Raw genomic sequence first — 17954 nt, 5'->3', positions numbered from 1 at the left:
ATTGAGTGAAATCATTTTGAAATAGAAAAAGTAAATTTTTTTTTTTTGTAAAACATATTTGATTTTAACAATATATAAGTGAATGTTGAATTAATAACTAAGATTAATAGCTGTTTTCATAGTTTCTTCATGTTGGTTAATGTAGTTCCTCACTAATGCAGCAGAGATCAAACACTCTTACTTTAGTTTCATTATCACAGACGGTAATATGATCAATCAGATCTTATTTTCACAGTTTAGTTTAAAATGTAGCACTTTTCTTATTTTTTTCTTCTTTTTTGCATAATTTTAATGAAGTTTTATTATTTATTAGTTGTTTATCACTTTATTTATTTTCAAGAAACAAAAGTTTTTTATGGTTTTAGTAGATAATAACCTGCACACAGAGCTCAAACACAGACCACGTGAGGAGCGCTCATACCTGTCTCTGACAGACACCATTAATGTCATGTGACCACGACCAACCCGTCTGTGTTCTCAGTCAAAACAAGCCGATGCACACACACACACACACACACACACACACACACACACACACACAGAGCAAACACTTCCCAGACTGGTTTCACAGGCTGAAATAGAGCAAAGGTCACGCTTCACTCTGAGCACACTACTGAGACGAGGACGAGAACCACAGACAAAAAGACAAATAATACGATTACATTAGGATTCGTAACACTAAAACTGTGTCACATTATATTATAAACACAGACATATAGAAAAATATTCCAGAACATGGGCTTCGGCGCATCACTGACACACGAGGATCATGGGAAGACACACACAGGCTGGTCCTTCCTCTGACCTCTGACCTCTGACCCCTGCAGCACAGACGCTCTACAGCTGCAGCGTCTCATATGCTAAATGCTCATTTACATACATCTGAATTAATCCAAGACAGTAATTAAGAGTCAGATGAGACTATGAGACTGAAGTGACCCCCAAAACCCACACACACACACACACACACACACGTTCATAACTGGAGCTGCTCATGGTGGTTTTAGTCAAGAACATTCCTCTGAAGAGCAGCGAGACAGAGAGCATGCTGGGAGTGCGGACGCAGACGTGACATAACAAATGACTAATGAAATCAAGTGTGTGTGTGTGTGTGTGTGTGTGTCTGCTATTTCCAGCTCCAGACACTGAAGCGTCTGTGTGAGTCTCACTGAACACAAACACACCGAGCGAACGCCACACAAACACCGAACCAGAAACCAGCACATGATCTCTGGGTTAACTAAACCAGCTCCGTGTTTCCAGGAAAAGCGTCTCAGACGTCCTGCTGCGTTACGAGACTGAAGTTCACCCGGGGCTGGATTTCTTCAGGCTTTGGTTCAGCCGTCAGCTCGACTCGGAGAGTAAATACACGCTGGCAAACCTGTCCAGAAACTTCACCTTCACCTGAAACACTGCCAGAGCGCTTCATTATTAACTCACACACTCAGACTGGAACTGGTCATGGAGACCAAAATAGCCGGCGCTCGCTGATACGAGTGTCTGAGCTTTAGAACAGATAACTCTGACAAGACAATCAGAGAATGAACCAATGTGACGAGTCTACTGTACTTACTGTACACACACACACACACACACACACACACACACACAGCCTTGAAGAGACTTAAAACATTCCAAAACATCTGAATTCTTCCAAGCGTTTGAGCGTCAGTGTAGTTCTGCTCCTCTGAAGACACATGACAGTGTTTGTGAGGAGCAGACTCCAGGATCTGGGAGTTCATGACAGAAGGAGCTCTTCTGAAACACACGTTCTGGAGCGCAGCTGTTTCCTCTTCCTGTGCTGTGAAGAGCAGAACACAGCGGTGTGTTTCCTCAGAGCCGGATCCACACACACATGAGATCTGCCTCGGGTCTCAGAGACACAGCCGTGCATCACCAGGTCAAGGACAGATCATTACTTAAAGACACCACAAACCCTGAATCAACAGACGAGCAGCGCAGACAAGTTCATGAGCGATTACTCCAGATCACAAACCCATTTCACAAGCTTGTCATGAGGAACGTTCATCAACAAAAGACAAACTGTGAGGCTTCCATCAAAATAACAGAAATGAAGACTGACTGATGATCTTCATGTCATTTAAATACATAAGACATTTCCTCGTCTTCAAAACACAAATTACGATATTTTTAATGAAACTGCTGCAAAACGTTCCTAAAGTGATTTATTTAGACTTTTATTTGTCTAAATATTGAATTGAATTGAATATTGTGCTTTAGAGATGTTAGATGTTCAGGCCAGGACTCTTATCAAACGTGAAGTTTGGGGCAGATTGGACATTGTTTGCCTGAGTTACAGCCACTTCCTGTTTCGTGGAAAAACATCGAAATTTGTCAGGCCGCCAGGGACACGCCCTTTAACGAAAACTCAAGATCTTCTCAATTTAACATCACAAAGGTCTTATGATTACACTCAGCACATTTGAAGATGATCAGATTAAAATTGTAGGAGGAGTGCATTGAAAATGGAAAAAACTCCACAAAACTCGTACAGGAAATTCGAAACGGCTGACTTCCGGTTTCGTTCAGGACTTGCTCCAAGAGTCTTTTTTGTAGGTGTTGGGACGTTACATGCATCTACTGAAGTTCATACACGTACGTGAAATGTAGTGGGAGGGGCGCTTCGTTGAAATGTTACAGGTGCCGCTATCGAGACACTTTGTCACACCCAACTCTGAAACCCAAATCAGATGTAGATTTCACCAGGTTTGTTGCGTGTGCAAAGTTTTGTGAGTTTTCGATCATGTTAAGGCCCTCAAAAATCTGATTCACTTTGGAGAAAAAGAAAAAAACGTATTTCCTAAAAGCACTGAGGAAGTGCAGCGGTTTTCCAGTGAAACTGAGTGAGGAGCAGAAACATGTTTTCTGATGCATCTTCAGCTGATCTGTCTGCATCAAGTTCCTCTTTAAAATAAAGAAAATCTCTGACAACCAGATTAAATGAGTGACACTTTTCTTCTCCTGTTTGGAAGAAAACTCCTCCCGTCTTCCCCTGAAGGGACGAGGAGCAGTGTTTCCTGTAAGTGAGGATCTGATCTGATCTGCTGGTGTGTGTGTGTGTGTGTGTGTGTGTGTGTGTGTGTGTGTGTGTGTGTGTGTCACTGATGCATCGAGACACAGACTCATCAGCACTGGAGAGGAAGAGGCTCGGGTTCCCGTAAACACTCAGTGGGGGGCGTCTCATTTGTGTTTCTCACTAACCCCTCCTGCTCATCCTGACACATACGGGTCAAGATCTCACACACACACGCAATTTAAAGATAGAGACGCAACACCAGAACAAAAACTTTCTTAAAATGACATGCTGCATCATTCCTGGAATGCTCTATTACTGTATATATATTTTAAAAAAACAATTATATATATGTATTGCACCATTTAAATTAAACCATTAAAGACAGAATCATGGAAAATGAAGGAAAACAAAGATTAAATGTCTCTAAAAATAACATGCAGTTAAAGGCAAAACATCTTAATGGTCTTAAAAACAGTCATGCAGAATGTTTTCCTTTGTATTTTGATCTGAGATCTCGCTTCTGAGACGTCATCTGTGCATCTTTATTGAACTCTTCATGTTCACAGACGCCAGGAGAGATTGAGAGATGCTTATATCTGACAGACGCTGACACACGTCTATCACTCAATCTCTCCTGCCTTCAGCGATCGTGAATGAAGCGAGCGAGAGCACAGAGGTAATGACCTAAACTAGTTTGACCAATAGCGTGCAGCCATTCTACACAATCGACCAATCGTGGCGGAGAGAAGGCGGGATCTACAGAGAACAAACACAAATAAGACAAAAACTGGATATTATAGTCTACTTAGAAATCCCAGAGACAGTCTCACAGACAGCAGCAAACTAAAAATACTCAAAACAAGTTCCACTCGAGAAACAACTCAAATCAGAACAAGCGCTGACTGATTTGATGAACTAGACCTCAGCAGCAGACTTGCTCTCATCTTCATCAGGTCAGGCGTGACTGAGAGTCTGTCTAGACAAACAAGGACAAGACAACGTCTGAAAACAGAGAACAGAGATACTAGACACGTCTTCAAGGAACATTATTTATAACTGGACAGCAAGTTCTGCTCAGGAACTCAACAGACCTTTTCCTAAGACACCGAGTTCTTACTGATATCACCTTGTTATTTGTTCAGCTTTTCCTTTAGAAAAGATTACTTGGAAACTGGATACAGATTTTGCAATAGGGTTAATCACGGCGCGTTCTCAAAGAGAACTCCACGAATGAGCGAGTCTGCTGGACAACAACACGGCCAGCTGTCTGAACAATGAGTTAGTCACTACAAGTGAAGAATTAGCCGGGCAACTCCCAGCTGAGGATTTCAGAGCAGACAGAACGTCACACACACATCCGTCTGAGAGCACTTCAGACCTGCAGCATATGAAAAATGTGCAGGTTATTACATCATAATATTATCACGAGAGAGGAAACTGCAGTGTCTTCCAACACTAATGAGAACCAAGAATTAACATCTTGCCATCATTTACTCATATTGTTCCAAAACGTCTTTCTTCTGTTAAAAGCAAAGAAAATGTTTTGAAGAATGAATTAAATTTACTAATAATCTTTCACAGCAGGACTATGGGGACTAGATTCTTCCAAATATCTGTTGCGTTCAAACGAGGCTAAAAGGTGTACAGATATCACTCTTACTCAGTTTTAAACAGAAACATCTCTACAATCACATCATAACTCATGATGATCGCGGACTCGCACGAGTCTGTCTGTCACTGACCGCTTCACCTACGAACCGGATCCTTACGCGACCTAAACTAGTCCGCGTTGAAACTTTCTGAGGAGTTTATCTGAGAGGTTACCCGACAAATAATGAGTCTAAACAGCCAAGTAACAACATAAATATAAATCGCGTGTTTAAATAAATGGCGGTTAAAACAAACAAAGATAGCGAACGCCGATTCGAATCGAACTGAAGTGTGACCAGCGCCGCGATTCGCATCGTTTAGTGAAGAAACGCTCCGGGATACTCACTGATCGCCATACTCTGGAATGAAGTGCAGGATCTCTTGCAGTTACACGTACAGGAGACATTGGTGTGGGTGTCGGTGGTTCCGTTCATCAGACCCATGAAGCTGAACATTGGGGGAATCTCACGGATCGACGCGGAAAACGGACGAACATTGACGCAGGCTTTTCCTCTTCTTTCTTCCAGGCAGCTGTGGAGCGGCTTTCCTTTAGCCTCCGTCCCCCCACCCCCTTCCCGATGTCTGGCCTCTGTCCTCCAGTATTCCCGGTGTTATTCCCGGGGTTGTTCCCAGACGGTTAGTGTTAATAGTCCAGCCGTCTGCTCTGCGCGCACCTCATTCAAGTCCAAGTTGGCTGGGGACCCGAGGGGGCGGGGCTAGCGCGGGGGCGGGGCTTAGAGGCAGACAGCAGCACGTCACTGCCAGACTTGGCCTTTCACGGAGTGCATGAGCCAATCAGAGTCAAACGGGAGAGACGCACTGTTAGGAGTTTATATGTGGGAAAGAATTGCCGTTATAAAGACGTTTATTACCAGTGCTTGAAATACTTGAAATATGAATTAAAAACGTGATCACGCATTGTGAAATATGAACATGATTCAGTGTGAGTGTCGCAGTGTGCTCCGGACTCCATCTCTGAGCTCCATTTGGGAGAATAAGCGGCCTCCTCTGGCCAAAAACGCAATTTCTTGGCATAGTTCAGCCAAAAACGACAATGTGCTCATACTCTTACATGTAGATGTAATAGATAACATGCAGCGTTCCTGTAGTCGATTGCCATGGAACACGTGATAGGTAAAAACTGATAGCTTGAATGCACTGTAAGTCAAGCGTCTGCTAAATTCTTAAATTTAAAATTTGATGTGTTTGTTTCTTTATCAGGTTTGTAGAAATACAGCACTGCATCAGTGTCTCATCAATGGATGCTCTGCAGTGAATGGGTGCCGTCAGAATAAGAGTCTGATAAAAACATCACAATAATCCACAGCACTCCAGTCCATCAGTGAACATCTGGAGAAGACAAAAGATGAAACGAATCCAATACTTATTCAATAATCCGTAATAACACTTCCTCTAGTGAAAAAGTGCAGCTCCTGTTGTCTCTCACATCAAAATCCAGACACATATTTGTTTTTTAGCTGTTAAACACTGCTTGAGCATGAGGACATTTTAATAAGTTATGGTAAAATTTGTGCACAGAAACTTAAACATATTTAATAAAACTTTACTTAAAAACTTTTAAACTAAAACCAAATCTCTAGACTTATGCTAAAAGTCATTATTGTGTAATGCAAACAGTTCTGGTGTGTTTGCAGAAGCGGGTGGCCACACCTTTACAAGCTTCTTAACACATTAGAATAGTTCAGAATAGTTAGTTCAGCATGTCTCTGTCAGGCTCTCAGTGACCCTAAACGTAGTCTGCAGCATGTCATGAAATAATGTTTACAGTTATGCATTTTCCAGACACTTTTATTGAAGGTAACTTACATTGCATTCGAGTTATACAACTGACCAGTTCATGAATTCCCTGGGAATCGAAGCCATGACCTTATGAGAAACAGAGACTTTTTTCTCATTTCTCATTGTATAACAGTCTATATCTTGCAAATTGCATTTAATCTATATATAAACACACACACACACACACACACAGATGCATGTATGCAGACTCATTCTAACACACACACACGTGTTTGTTTTTGTATAAAGTGTGTTCATCTCATAGGTGTAATGGTTTTTATTCTGTAGAAACTGTATATTCTATCTCCCTTCACCAACCCTACACCTAACCCTAACCCTCACAGGAAACTTTCTGCATTTTTACTTTCTCAAAAAAACTCATTCTGTATGATTTATAAGTGTTTTGAAAAATGTTATAAGCTCATAAGTCTCCCTCTCCTTGTAATACCTGTGTCATACCCATGACATTATACAGAGTTGTGTCCTGATATGATACAAAAACAAGAGTGCACACACACACACACACACACACAGACACACACACACACACACACAGACAGATGCATGTATGCAGACTCTCTCTAACACACACACACACACACACAGATGCATGTATGCAGACTCTCTCTAACACACACACACACGCACACAAACACACACACACACACACAGATGCATGTATGCAGACTCTCTCTAACACACACACACAAACACACACACACAGATGCATGTATGCAGACTCTCTCTAACACACACACACACACACAAATGCATGTATGCAGACTCTCTCTAACACATACACACACACACACAAACACACACACACAGATGCATGTATGCAGACTCTCTCTAACACACACACACAAACACACACACACAGATGCATGTATGCAGACTCTCTCTAACACACACACACACACACACACACACACACACAGATGCATGTATGCAGACTCTCTCTAACACACATACACACACACACACACACACACACACAGATGCATGTATGCAGACTCTCTAACACACACACACACACACACACAGATGCATGTATGCAGACTCTCTATAACACACACACACACGCACACACACACAGATGCATGTATGCAGACTCTCTAACACACACACACACACACACACAGATGCATGTATGCAGACTCTCTAACACACACACACACACACACACACAGATGCATGTATGCAGACTCTCTCTAACACACACACACACACACTTTTTGTGGACAGTCACACACTACAGGTATTGACTGGACTGCTGCAGTAGTGGAAAGACAAATGCATCAGGCAACAGTGATTAAAACACATGTAACCTTGACTCTGAGGTATCATCCTGGCATTATGGGCCGCGGGAGTGTGTGTGTGTGTGTGTGTGTGCTGTGATGAGCTCATGTCTGGCTCTTTCACACCAGCGCTCACTCTTTCAGCTCATTACAGTCACTCATTGATTACACAACACTATTTAAGCTGGTTGTTCTGTTTTCTGATCATCTGAAGGCCTGAGATCTCTTCAGCTCTTCTGTGTCCTGATCAGACTCTGGCTCTGTGAGGTCACAATCTGTCTGAGACCTTTAGAGACGATGATTCATACGGCTGGACGCTCACATGATGTTAGAAAGCAAAATCCACTGAGCAACAGTTTCCTCTTTGTCTTAATCCATTAGATCCAGAAATAGAGCGGAAGAGCTCAGCGTTACTGAGATGAACACACAGTTCAGGATTGAAAGTTTATGAAACCTCATGTTCGGATGTTACATATATGACATTTCCATGAGTGAAATCTATTGTCAAATGAAGTAAAAACATATTAGAAACATGATTTTGCTCATTTGACACATGTGGAGTATTCTGTCTCTTTCTCTCTCTGTGTTATTGTGTCTGTCTGCCTCTCGTTTGCTGTAATCAGTCGTCTAGACACACACCTGAGAGTCTGCCACTTCATTTTATGTCTGGATCATTCAGAGGGAATCTCTCCTTTTGCTTCTGTCTTCAGCTGTATTTATAGCTGCATCAGAGACACAAACCACCTGGATCTGTGAGTGTGTGTGTGTGAGAGAGACTCAAACTGAGAGGAAGACGTGTGAAGAGAGCGACGGAGGAAACATCAGAGACAAGAAATGAGAAAAGATCATAAGAGAAAACAGAGATGAGGGCAGATACAGAGAGACATCAGTCCATTTGGAATCATGCAGGACTGATAATGAGACACACACACACACACACACACACACACACACTCTGTCTGTCTGGTCTCTCAGTCATCTGACCCAAATGAAGTGTTCTGAGAGCAATAACGATGAAGCGGCGCATGATGTGACTTGACTGAACAAATGCATCACGCTGCAGGAAATACAGCGTCTAGACTTCAGGAAAGAGAGATTCGTTTCATTATTTCTCTGATTCTGCTGTCAGAGATTATTACAGAGGTGAACGTGTCTGGAGGAGAGGAGAGAAATTCAGAAACAACCTTCAGTTCTTTTGAGATTTTCACATTAGCAATAAGTTTATACATTTATTCACATAATATAAACTGCATAAAATCATGCTTGGTGAGGACAGCACTAAGTATGATTTCAAGCATGATGAAAATTATGCCTCATGCATTTATAATTTGGCCTGTTGTTGGGGAAATCAATATAGCTCCACTTCAACATTTTCAGTACAGACAGTAGAGAACATAAAACATATGCAAGAAACTGAAAATGAAGAGGAATATATGTGACAGAATAGGTAAAGTGTCATAAAGCCAAGGAAAAATATTTTTTCAAAGCTGTAAATGAATTTAATTGAAGTATGTTTAACAAGAAAATACTATTTTGGTTTTACTACTTAAAAATTCCGGTAAGTGTCACAGTTTTTGTAATTTTTAGTGAAATTTACAAGCAATTTGTGAGTGAAATAGAGCACAGTCATATTCTCTGGAATATGACTTTATAAACTATATTTCAGGATAGATCGTGTTGTGTTTTTATTTATAAATCATCAACATAAGACAAAATGTAATTAATAACCCCTATGAATGCAGGATTTAACCCCGACATGACAATTAAACCAGCAGCATCAGATGTTGTCATGGAAACAAGCCTGAGTTGATGGAGACTCGCTCACGTTTGTGGCTCACGATAACATTTTATAAAGTAAGAACAACCACAAAGATCAGCTGTTCTTGACCCTCGAGGTTGTCTCTGTGTGTGTGTGTGTGTGTGTGTGTGACGTCGCTCTGTCCTTTCATCTGCTCTGTGACCGTCTGAACGCCTCTGAATGCTGTGAGGTCGATACTCGTCCTTTACTTCATCAACGTCAGTCAGCTTTCATCCTGATGCTCAAACCCACACACACACGTCACTCACACGTCTCTCTCTCTCTCACACACACACACACACCTGAGCGGTCACAGAGAATCACATCACCTTGTAAAACAGAGGAATGATGTTGGCGTCCAAAAAGGTGTTTATTTAAAGGATATGTGCAAAATGTGCAAATAAATATGGTTAAGTAAATAAAAGAAAGGTTATCACTAAACCCAGTCTAAAATCTAGAAGCAGCACCAGCTCGACTCGACAGTCCACAAGTGAGGCCAGAGATTCTGTCTGATCTGCTTTTAACACACTCCATTCACTGTTATACACTTATTTCTCACTCTTACTAAATGAAACATGCCAGGTGTTTTTTTATTTTTTATAAATGAACTCTTGTCTCACCATAAGATTAATAAATAAGTACATAAGACCAAGAGTTAAATCCAACATATAATATAAAGGATTGATAAAACCAAAAACATATTTGGCAAAAACACATTTGCACAAACATTTCTATAAATTAACAAAAGTGATCTCTGCTTCACATGCTTGTCCACTCAGCTAAAACAGAAAATATACACCAGAAAACCCCACGTTAATATTACAGACTGCATAAGAACAGTAAGTAACACAAAACAATAGGCTAATGGTATACTATCAATTTCTCCATCTCTCTCTCTCTCTCTCTCTCTCTCTCACACACACGCACACACACACACACACGCACACACACACACACACACACAAAGAGAAACATATCATCCAACAGACGAACCTCTGAATATAACAGAACGCAAGCAGCGCCACCTGCTGGGGAAATCAATTACTGTGTCCAGAAAAGACTGAAGCTGAAATGTAATATTAATAAAAGTAAATATCTAGTTCAGAAAAACAGGAGTTGATGTTTAACATTTTACTTAATATGTTTTTCCTCACCCTTAAATATGTAATTACTTCAACCCATATTTATACATCATTGCTTAATTTTATTACTATTATTTTAAAATATTAATTAATAATAAAACAATAAAAATGTGATATTAAATTCATTGTTTCGAGACATCCATACAATATTTATCTTAGTAATATTATGTTTCCAGTAGTTTTATTAATATTACATAAAATAATTACATTATATTATAATATTAGATACTATTATTCATTCAAACTGATTAAATTACTGCATTTTCAACAGATATAATATTGATATATATTATATGTTCATTCATATGTTTCACATAATTTTTCGTTTTTGCAGCAAACACGTGGAAGATATTTTTTCACTAGTAAAAACACAGATACAATAAATAGACATGGACTAGAACAGCATTATAATCCATCATCACCTGATTCTCACACCAATGAAATTAATCATGAATCAATATCCCATTAAAACAGAACCTGGTTCTCAGAATATTTCCGTTTGATTATATTGAACCTAAAGATGTTAAAGAGTTGTTAATGAGTTTCCACTTTCTAAAAGGACAGGCTGAAGACATATCAAACCCGACATAAGCTATATAATGAAATGAATGTAAATAGTGAAAGTATGTAAAACATGACAGGAGTGAATGAGGATTGCAGATGTTTGGTTTGTGCTCTTCATCTGCTGTATGTCTGTTCACCATCACTAGCAGTCAAAGGTCTGGAAACAAAGACTAAATTTACGTTTCATGTGAACTTGTAGACTATGTGTGGGGTACGACATTGTTGAAACTAAAAACTAAAAGTGACCTTCTCATGTCACGTGATGAATGAATGAATGACCTCGAGCTCTGCGAGAGAAATGAGGCTGTGTAACCTTTACGCTTTAATTACCTGTACATTATGTGCTCTAGAAACACCTGACGCAACGCTCTCTATCATGTAATACTCTCGTACTGAACTTTAATGGCTGTTCCATTAGTGCGAACATTCTCCGGCAGGGAGATTTTCCATTCAGATTCCGCGGCTCTGATTGGTCGAGCCGCCTCCTTCGCTGGTACGTGTGTCACGGTGGGCGTGGCCTTTGCGTCGGTGTTCTCGAACAAACAGCGGAAGCGGCGGAGTGTCACCGAACAGCGCTCGCGTATTAAACATCTATAATACAACGAGAACCATGAAGATCTGGACGTCAGAACACGTTTTCAAGTGAGTGAAGGTCTTCTTTGTCGGTTTATTGCGTTGGAGTGGTCACGTGAGCGCGTTTAGCGTTTCTGAGGGAAAGGCGCGCCAATGCGTCCAACGGCTTCCTGTCAGCTTAGTTAAAAGATGTTGTTTTTTCAATCCTAACGGTATTTATCCGGTTCTAATGAGGTAACATCATGGTACCAAAAGTGTTAGTAATGCAAATGTTGATTTAGTTACTACTTGCATGCTAAAGCAGTCTGTCAGAATGTGCAGTGAATGACTTTCATCGAAAAAACTGAAGAGTAATCACTAAATATTAATAGTTATAACTGTATACTGCAGTTAAAATACTCCGTGTTTGCTGAAATGAATGAGATAAACAGTTATAATGAGTAATTATCGGGTTAGTTACACAATCTAACCGGCACCCATAGACTCGTAAAGAATGACAGATAACTGTTAGCGAGTTTAGCTTCACAGATTTGGATCCTCTTTACAGTTTGTGTGGAATAAAGGTTGGATTTCATCAGTTTCAGTCCTAATTACTCTACAGAGGTGTCAGTGTAGTTGCTCTGGGTCAGTTGGACACTACTGTAGTGAAGGAATGCGTGAACTCTGACCCCACGTGCCATTGCATAACTCTCCTTGACTGCGAGTGCGCGCGACCTTTCCCCTACATGGACCTCCCGTTACACGTCACACGTCATGTGACCCGCTGACGGTCTCCCAGGCAACCGTTCTTATGTCGGAATGCAAGAGTTCAGCTGTTTATGTCTTTTACTGTCTATGGTCAGAGCTCCTGCGCAGTCTGGAAAAGTATGGTAATGATTTTATTTCCAAGTGTGGAAAAGTATGGAAAAAAGAAAACAGAGTATGGAAAAATCGTCGCACATTAAATGCACACAGCGTCGGTCCATCTCATGTCATGGTTTCTCTGCTGCCTCAAAGGCTGTAAATTACACACCAGGCCTTACTATTAAAGATACTACACTGAGGAAAACCACATTTCTCTGTTAATTCATGTGCATCCATTCTCTCATTTTCTTCATAGTAAGATGGCAGTGGTGCACAAATGAATTGGGTTATAGTATATTAAACTAGAATATATAATGTGTAAGTGAGAAAATATTCCTGTGTGCATGTGTTTCTCAAGGGCACGGAAAACCTTCTTGTGTGCATGCAGAAGTCTGTATGCATGAAATCAATGAAAAACCCCTGAGAAAATCAATATATTTATAGTTGACTGTAATTTGTACCAAATACAAAGCTTTAAAGAATTCTGTATGAACCATTTATGTTCAATATGGTCTGATGATCTTCTGAGAGGAAACTTTTGTTTTCTTTTTTGTGTGGATAATTTTGGCAGTATTCACTCAGAAAATAAAGTTTGAGCTCAGATCAATAAGGCCTATAATCAACCCCAATATCTGGTATTAATACTGGACAAAATTTTTTTTTGTGAAGTCGTTCTAACGTGTGAGCCAAGTCAGTGAATTTTAGTCTAATCTGATAACATTAACACAACTTAAGGGTTAAATCAAGGTGTCCTTTTGACACTTATGTCAGTTTCATATGGATGTAGAACACAGTTATGCGTTCTTAATGTTGAAAGTAGACTATCATCAGAAGTTTTTTCTGATGATCGTCTGAAGAAGTGTTTTTGTGGTTGTGATTAAAGCAGTGGTTGAATCAGATGTTCATCAAAGCTCTTCCTGTTTCTGATCTGTCAGTGAATGAACGGCTCGTGATGTCTCGTGGTCACATCGCAGACGTAACGTGGCTCGTGATGGCTTTAACCGGTTCCTCAGTGATCATGTTACGGTTCATTACGGGCGCATTATGTAACACCGTCATATTGCGCTTCAGCTCTAATTAAAGACCCTGAATGTCCACAATGTCTTTGGCTCCTGCAATGCTAACGTTTCTGTTTGTGTCTCACACAGCCATCCGTGGGAAACCGTGACCAAAGCTGCCATGCAGAAGTACCCGAACCCCATGAACCCCAGCGTGTTTGGCGTGGACGTGTTGGACCGTAACGTGGACCAGCAGGGACGGCTTCACAGCAAACGTCTTCTCAGCACTGAATGGGGTCTGCCGTCCATCGTGCGATCGGTACTGACTCCTGCTTTTCTTCTAGATAACAGACTAATCTGATTGCTTGCTTGATCAAATTACATGTTTCATGGAATTAAAGCAAGCAGCTGACATTAACCTCTAAAGCGTAACGAGCTCTCAGTAGCTCTCTGTTCTCCTCACATTTGGTGGAAAACATTGAGCTAAAGCTGAATGAACTCCGAGTTCAGTCCTGCTGGTTTGAGATGTTCCTGTCCCAGCTATGGGAAGACTTCATCTCTTCCTGCCGTGATTCACAGCGGCTGTAGCTTCAGTTCTTCACTGGGTCTGGTTATTCGTCCGCACATGTCGTCCTGGTGTCAGGTTTCTGAATCAAGTGTGACGCGAGTCATCCGGTCGTCCTTGAGCCGTCGCATTCATTCAGACCGTCTGAGGTTATCACGGGACCATAACTTTCCATTATGAGTCCTAGAGCTCCAGTCAGTCTGTTATTAGTACTTCACTAACTCCGCAATAATGAGGAACGTTGGGAATCCAGTTCATGAGATTCTCAATTCCAGGAATTCAAGTTTTTTTCTTTAGCACTTCACACAATACAAGCAGCTTCACAGAAAACACTTGTTACAATGTTACACTCTTTAAATACTAAAAACACATTTCGCTAGATATTAAAGAAAACAAATGAAGGATGTTTCTGATTGTTTCACAGCTGAACTGCACTCAAGACTTTGAGATTACCGTTTCTTTTCCCTCAGCATATTTGATTAATGTTTGCTGTAATTAGTCTCTGGAAGTATTTAAAGAATCAAACCCGTCCGTCCGGCCTGTAAATGAACTCGCTGTTCCGTTGTTTAATTCATTTAGAGTTTTCTTGTTGTTGGAAACGATCACCATAGTGGCGTCTCTTTGAGAAATGAATGAGATCTGAATCATGTTCACATGCTGCTCTTCAGGCTTAGAGTAATGTTCTGTAAATAGAGTCAGTGCTAGTGGAGCTCAAGGTAATGTTACTGGGTTAATTAGAGGTTAGTTCAGGTTTATTAAGCTGACTCAAACTAGAAAATGCCTTCAGATTCCTCTCTCTGTTTGTGCTGTTCAACAATGATTTTTAATAAATGGTTTATTCATCAAGCTGTTGTTGTGTTTTTCCACAGATCATGGGAAACACTCGGTCATGTACGTACATCCAGGAGCACTCCGTAGTCGATCCCAAAGAGAAAAGCTTTGAGCTGCAGTCCACTAATGTAAGTGATATTGTTTATTACGAGGAACACATCAGCGCATGACATTCATCATCTGAGTCTTCTCTCACACATCCCTGTTCTTCATCCTCTGGCCATCACATAGCATTATAATCCTCATAAATCAAGAACTTTGAGTTTGTGTGATAGAATATCATCTGGAATGAGACGAGAAGTGTCTCTGCGTAATAGAGTTGCATTCTGGGATTGCTGGGAGGGTGTCGGTTTATTTAATGGTTGTAAACAGCATACTCTGAAAGTGTCATACCCATCATGCTCTGCTTTTCTCACCGTAGATCAGCTTCACTAACATCGTGTCAGTGGACGAGCGGCTAGTTTACCGACCGCACCCAGACGACCCGGAGAAGTAAGATTCCTCACGCTTTCTGATCTGAGTTTGAGTTTCTCCATGAGCTGCTGGTGTAATGTTGTGTATGTGCTGATGTTCCCGCAGGACCATGCTCACGCAGGAAGCCATCATCTCTGTGAAGGGCGTCAGTCTCAGCAGCTATCTGGAGGGACTCATGGCCTCCACCATCTCCAACAACGCAGGAAAGGTCAGCTAACCCCAACACACTTCACCTATCACTGACCGTTCTGCTTCAGATGGATGTTGATTGTGTAAGAAGTGTGTCTAAAAGAAGCTCCGCTCAGTCTGAGGGTGAATGTGTGTGCGCAGGGTCGTGAGGCGATGGAGTGGGTGATCAGACGTCTGAACACAGAGATCGAGGAGCTGGCCATCACAGCCAGAGGAACCCTGAGGACACCGATGGCTGCCGCCGCCGTCACCGAGAACTGACCGCTCCTGTCTTCCTCTCTGTCGCCGCTCTTCTCTACACATCCTTCTCCAATGGTGGAACTTCATTCCCGGCGTCCTGAGCATCTACATTAGAAGCTGACGGGACGTCCTGCGGCGGAGAGATGGTCTCGATCGCTGGTGACACACAACACGAAGAAGCGGAAGAGGAGCGCTCATTCACAACAAACCCTCAAACGCAGTTTTAATGAATCAGTGTAATGGGACAGACCCATGCTCTCTGATGAAATGATGGAAGAGGAGCGTATGCCAAACCAATCAGCTCTGTTACACGGGACTCTGAGGACACAGCTGTTTAACACACTTGAAAACTGTTAGGAATATTATAACTTATCTTTATTATTATTATTATACTAGTAACACTTAATACAAGCGGCAAGGAAGGGAACAAACATATCCAGAGTAGATTTGGAGGACCATCGCAGATGAAACGCTGAGCACTGAAGAGATGTCACATGACCAGCATCATCAGGAATGTTTCTTATAATGTTTATATATTCAGTAGTGAACCACAGGGATCCAGACGTGAGGGGAAATGTGTGTTTGAGGAGGATGAAATACATTCTATTTATTTATTTATATTTTGTAGTTTTATGTTATTTCATGCGTCCACAAATCACCGCTTCAGCATCTTCATCATCAGCGCCCGGGAACGCTCGTCTGTGTTTGGTGAACGTGATGGTGAAGATGCTTCAGCACAGAAACCTGTTTCTCCTTCTCAGAAGATCTGTGTGTTTGGTTTACTTGAGCTGGAATAAATACAACGACTGCATTTAAACAACTTATTTATACTGAAAGTATGTTTGTTACTGGCATATTTAGTATTATATCAAATAAAGCAGCTTGGTGCAAAGGTTGACATAATTTAGGAATGTCTGAAGTGTTTTAGAGTTGGCCGGTACTGATCTCTGTTCTTCATTTGTTCTCCGAACACAGACAAAACTGTTTACAGATGTTGAAATGAAGAATCATACGAACTCATACATGCTGCTTTGTTTATAATGGTTCCTAAAAACAGTCGTATTTACTTGCTTTAAAGACGCTTTGCCAATTTTGAGATAAATAACGAGATGTCTTGTTAAGAAAGTAAAATAAATATTAGTTGTGAACTTCAATAAACAGAGCCTCTAACACAAGCATTCTGTATTTTTAATCTATGTGTTTTCTTTTATTTATTATAAGAATCTTGACCCTTGAAAACTAACATATAAATGTATTATGAATCAATTCTGGTCAAACTAGTTTTTGTCATATTTCATAACTGTTTTGATAGACTTTGAAAATGGAACAGATTTTAGAGACGGAACAACAGGCGGAGTTGAGAGAGATTTGTGTGTGGCAGAATTAGTTGAATAATTAAAAACAATTTGATCACAGAAACATGCTTCTTTCTGCAAAGACCAATCCTTCTGAATTATGTTTGATCTAAATAATTTCAATATAAGTATTTTATAACCGCATATGTCTTATCCATGTACACTGCACTCTGATGCTTTTTTCAAGATTCTTTGATTAATAAAAAGCATTTACTTAAAATAGAAATCGGTACTGTTAAAAATATGGCATCAGCTGATTTTTTTCTTTCTATTTTTGAAAGAAATTAATACTTTCATTCAGCAAGGATGTGTTAAATTGATAAAAAGTGACTGTAAAGACTCACATTGTTATAAAATCTTTATATTTTAAATGAATACTCCTCTTTTTTTAACTTTTCATTCATCAAAAAATCTTGCAAAAGTATTGAAGATTCCAGAAAGGTATTAACCCTTCAAAAATGTTTCCAGCACTGATAAATCATCATATTATTCTGATTTCTGAAGATCATGTGACACTGAAGACTGGAGGAAGCTGAAAATACAGATAAATAAATGATATTTAAAGCATTTTAAATTGCTTTTTTTTTTTTTTTTTTT

At 40.4% G+C, this 17954-nt stretch overlaps 2 protein-coding genes across 3 annotated transcripts in view; one reads left to right on the top strand and one right to left on the bottom strand.

Moving 5' to 3' along the window:
• Positions 1-5409, bottom strand: part of LOC128016085 (protein TMEPAI-like) — a 14492-nt gene extending 9083 nt beyond the window's left edge. For both annotated transcript variants that reach the window (XM_052600463.1, XM_052600464.1), the window contains exon 1: positions 5034-5409. In XM_052600463.1, the coding sequence (XP_052456423.1) occupies positions 5034-5142 (109 nt within the window). In that variant the 5' untranslated portion in view covers positions 5143-5409. The remainder of the gene's footprint in view (positions 1-5033) is intronic.
• A 6361-nt stretch (positions 5410-11770) lies between these two features.
• LOC128016086 (PRELI domain containing protein 3B) lies at positions 11771-17177 on the top strand. The gene is made up of 6 exons (XM_052600465.1): positions 11771-11931; positions 13854-14022; positions 15138-15227; positions 15521-15591; positions 15679-15781; positions 15904-17177. The coding sequence occupies exons 1-6, from the start codon at positions 11900-11902 to the stop codon at positions 16021-16023; spliced, it is 585 nt and encodes a 194-aa protein (XP_052456425.1). The 5' UTR covers positions 11771-11899; the 3' UTR covers positions 16024-17177.
• Positions 17178-17954: the final 777 nt, after the last annotated feature.

Source organism: Carassius gibelio, chromosome A6 (genome assembly GCF_023724105.1).
Source record: "Carassius gibelio isolate Cgi1373 ecotype wild population from Czech Republic chromosome A6, carGib1.2-hapl.c, whole genome shotgun sequence".
Classification (NCBI taxonomy): Eukaryota; Metazoa; Chordata; class Actinopteri; order Cypriniformes; family Cyprinidae; genus Carassius; species Carassius gibelio.
The sequence above is the reverse complement of the archived record's forward strand: the minus strand, read 5'-3'. Positions and strand labels throughout refer to the sequence as shown.

Bases quoted from the DNA above. Each gene is read 5' to 3' on its own strand.
- LOC128016086 (XM_052600465.1), top strand. From the start codon at position 11,900: ATGAAGATCTGGACGTCAGAACACGTTTTCAA. The intron at 15,592-15,678 runs GTAAGATTCCTC...ATGTTCCCGCAG, and splicing joins CACCCAGACGACCCGGAGAA to GACCATGCTCACGCAGGAAG. The intron at 15,782-15,903 runs GTCAGCTAACCC...GTGTGTGCGCAG, and splicing joins TCTCCAACAACGCAGGAAAG to GGTCGTGAGGCGATGGAGTG.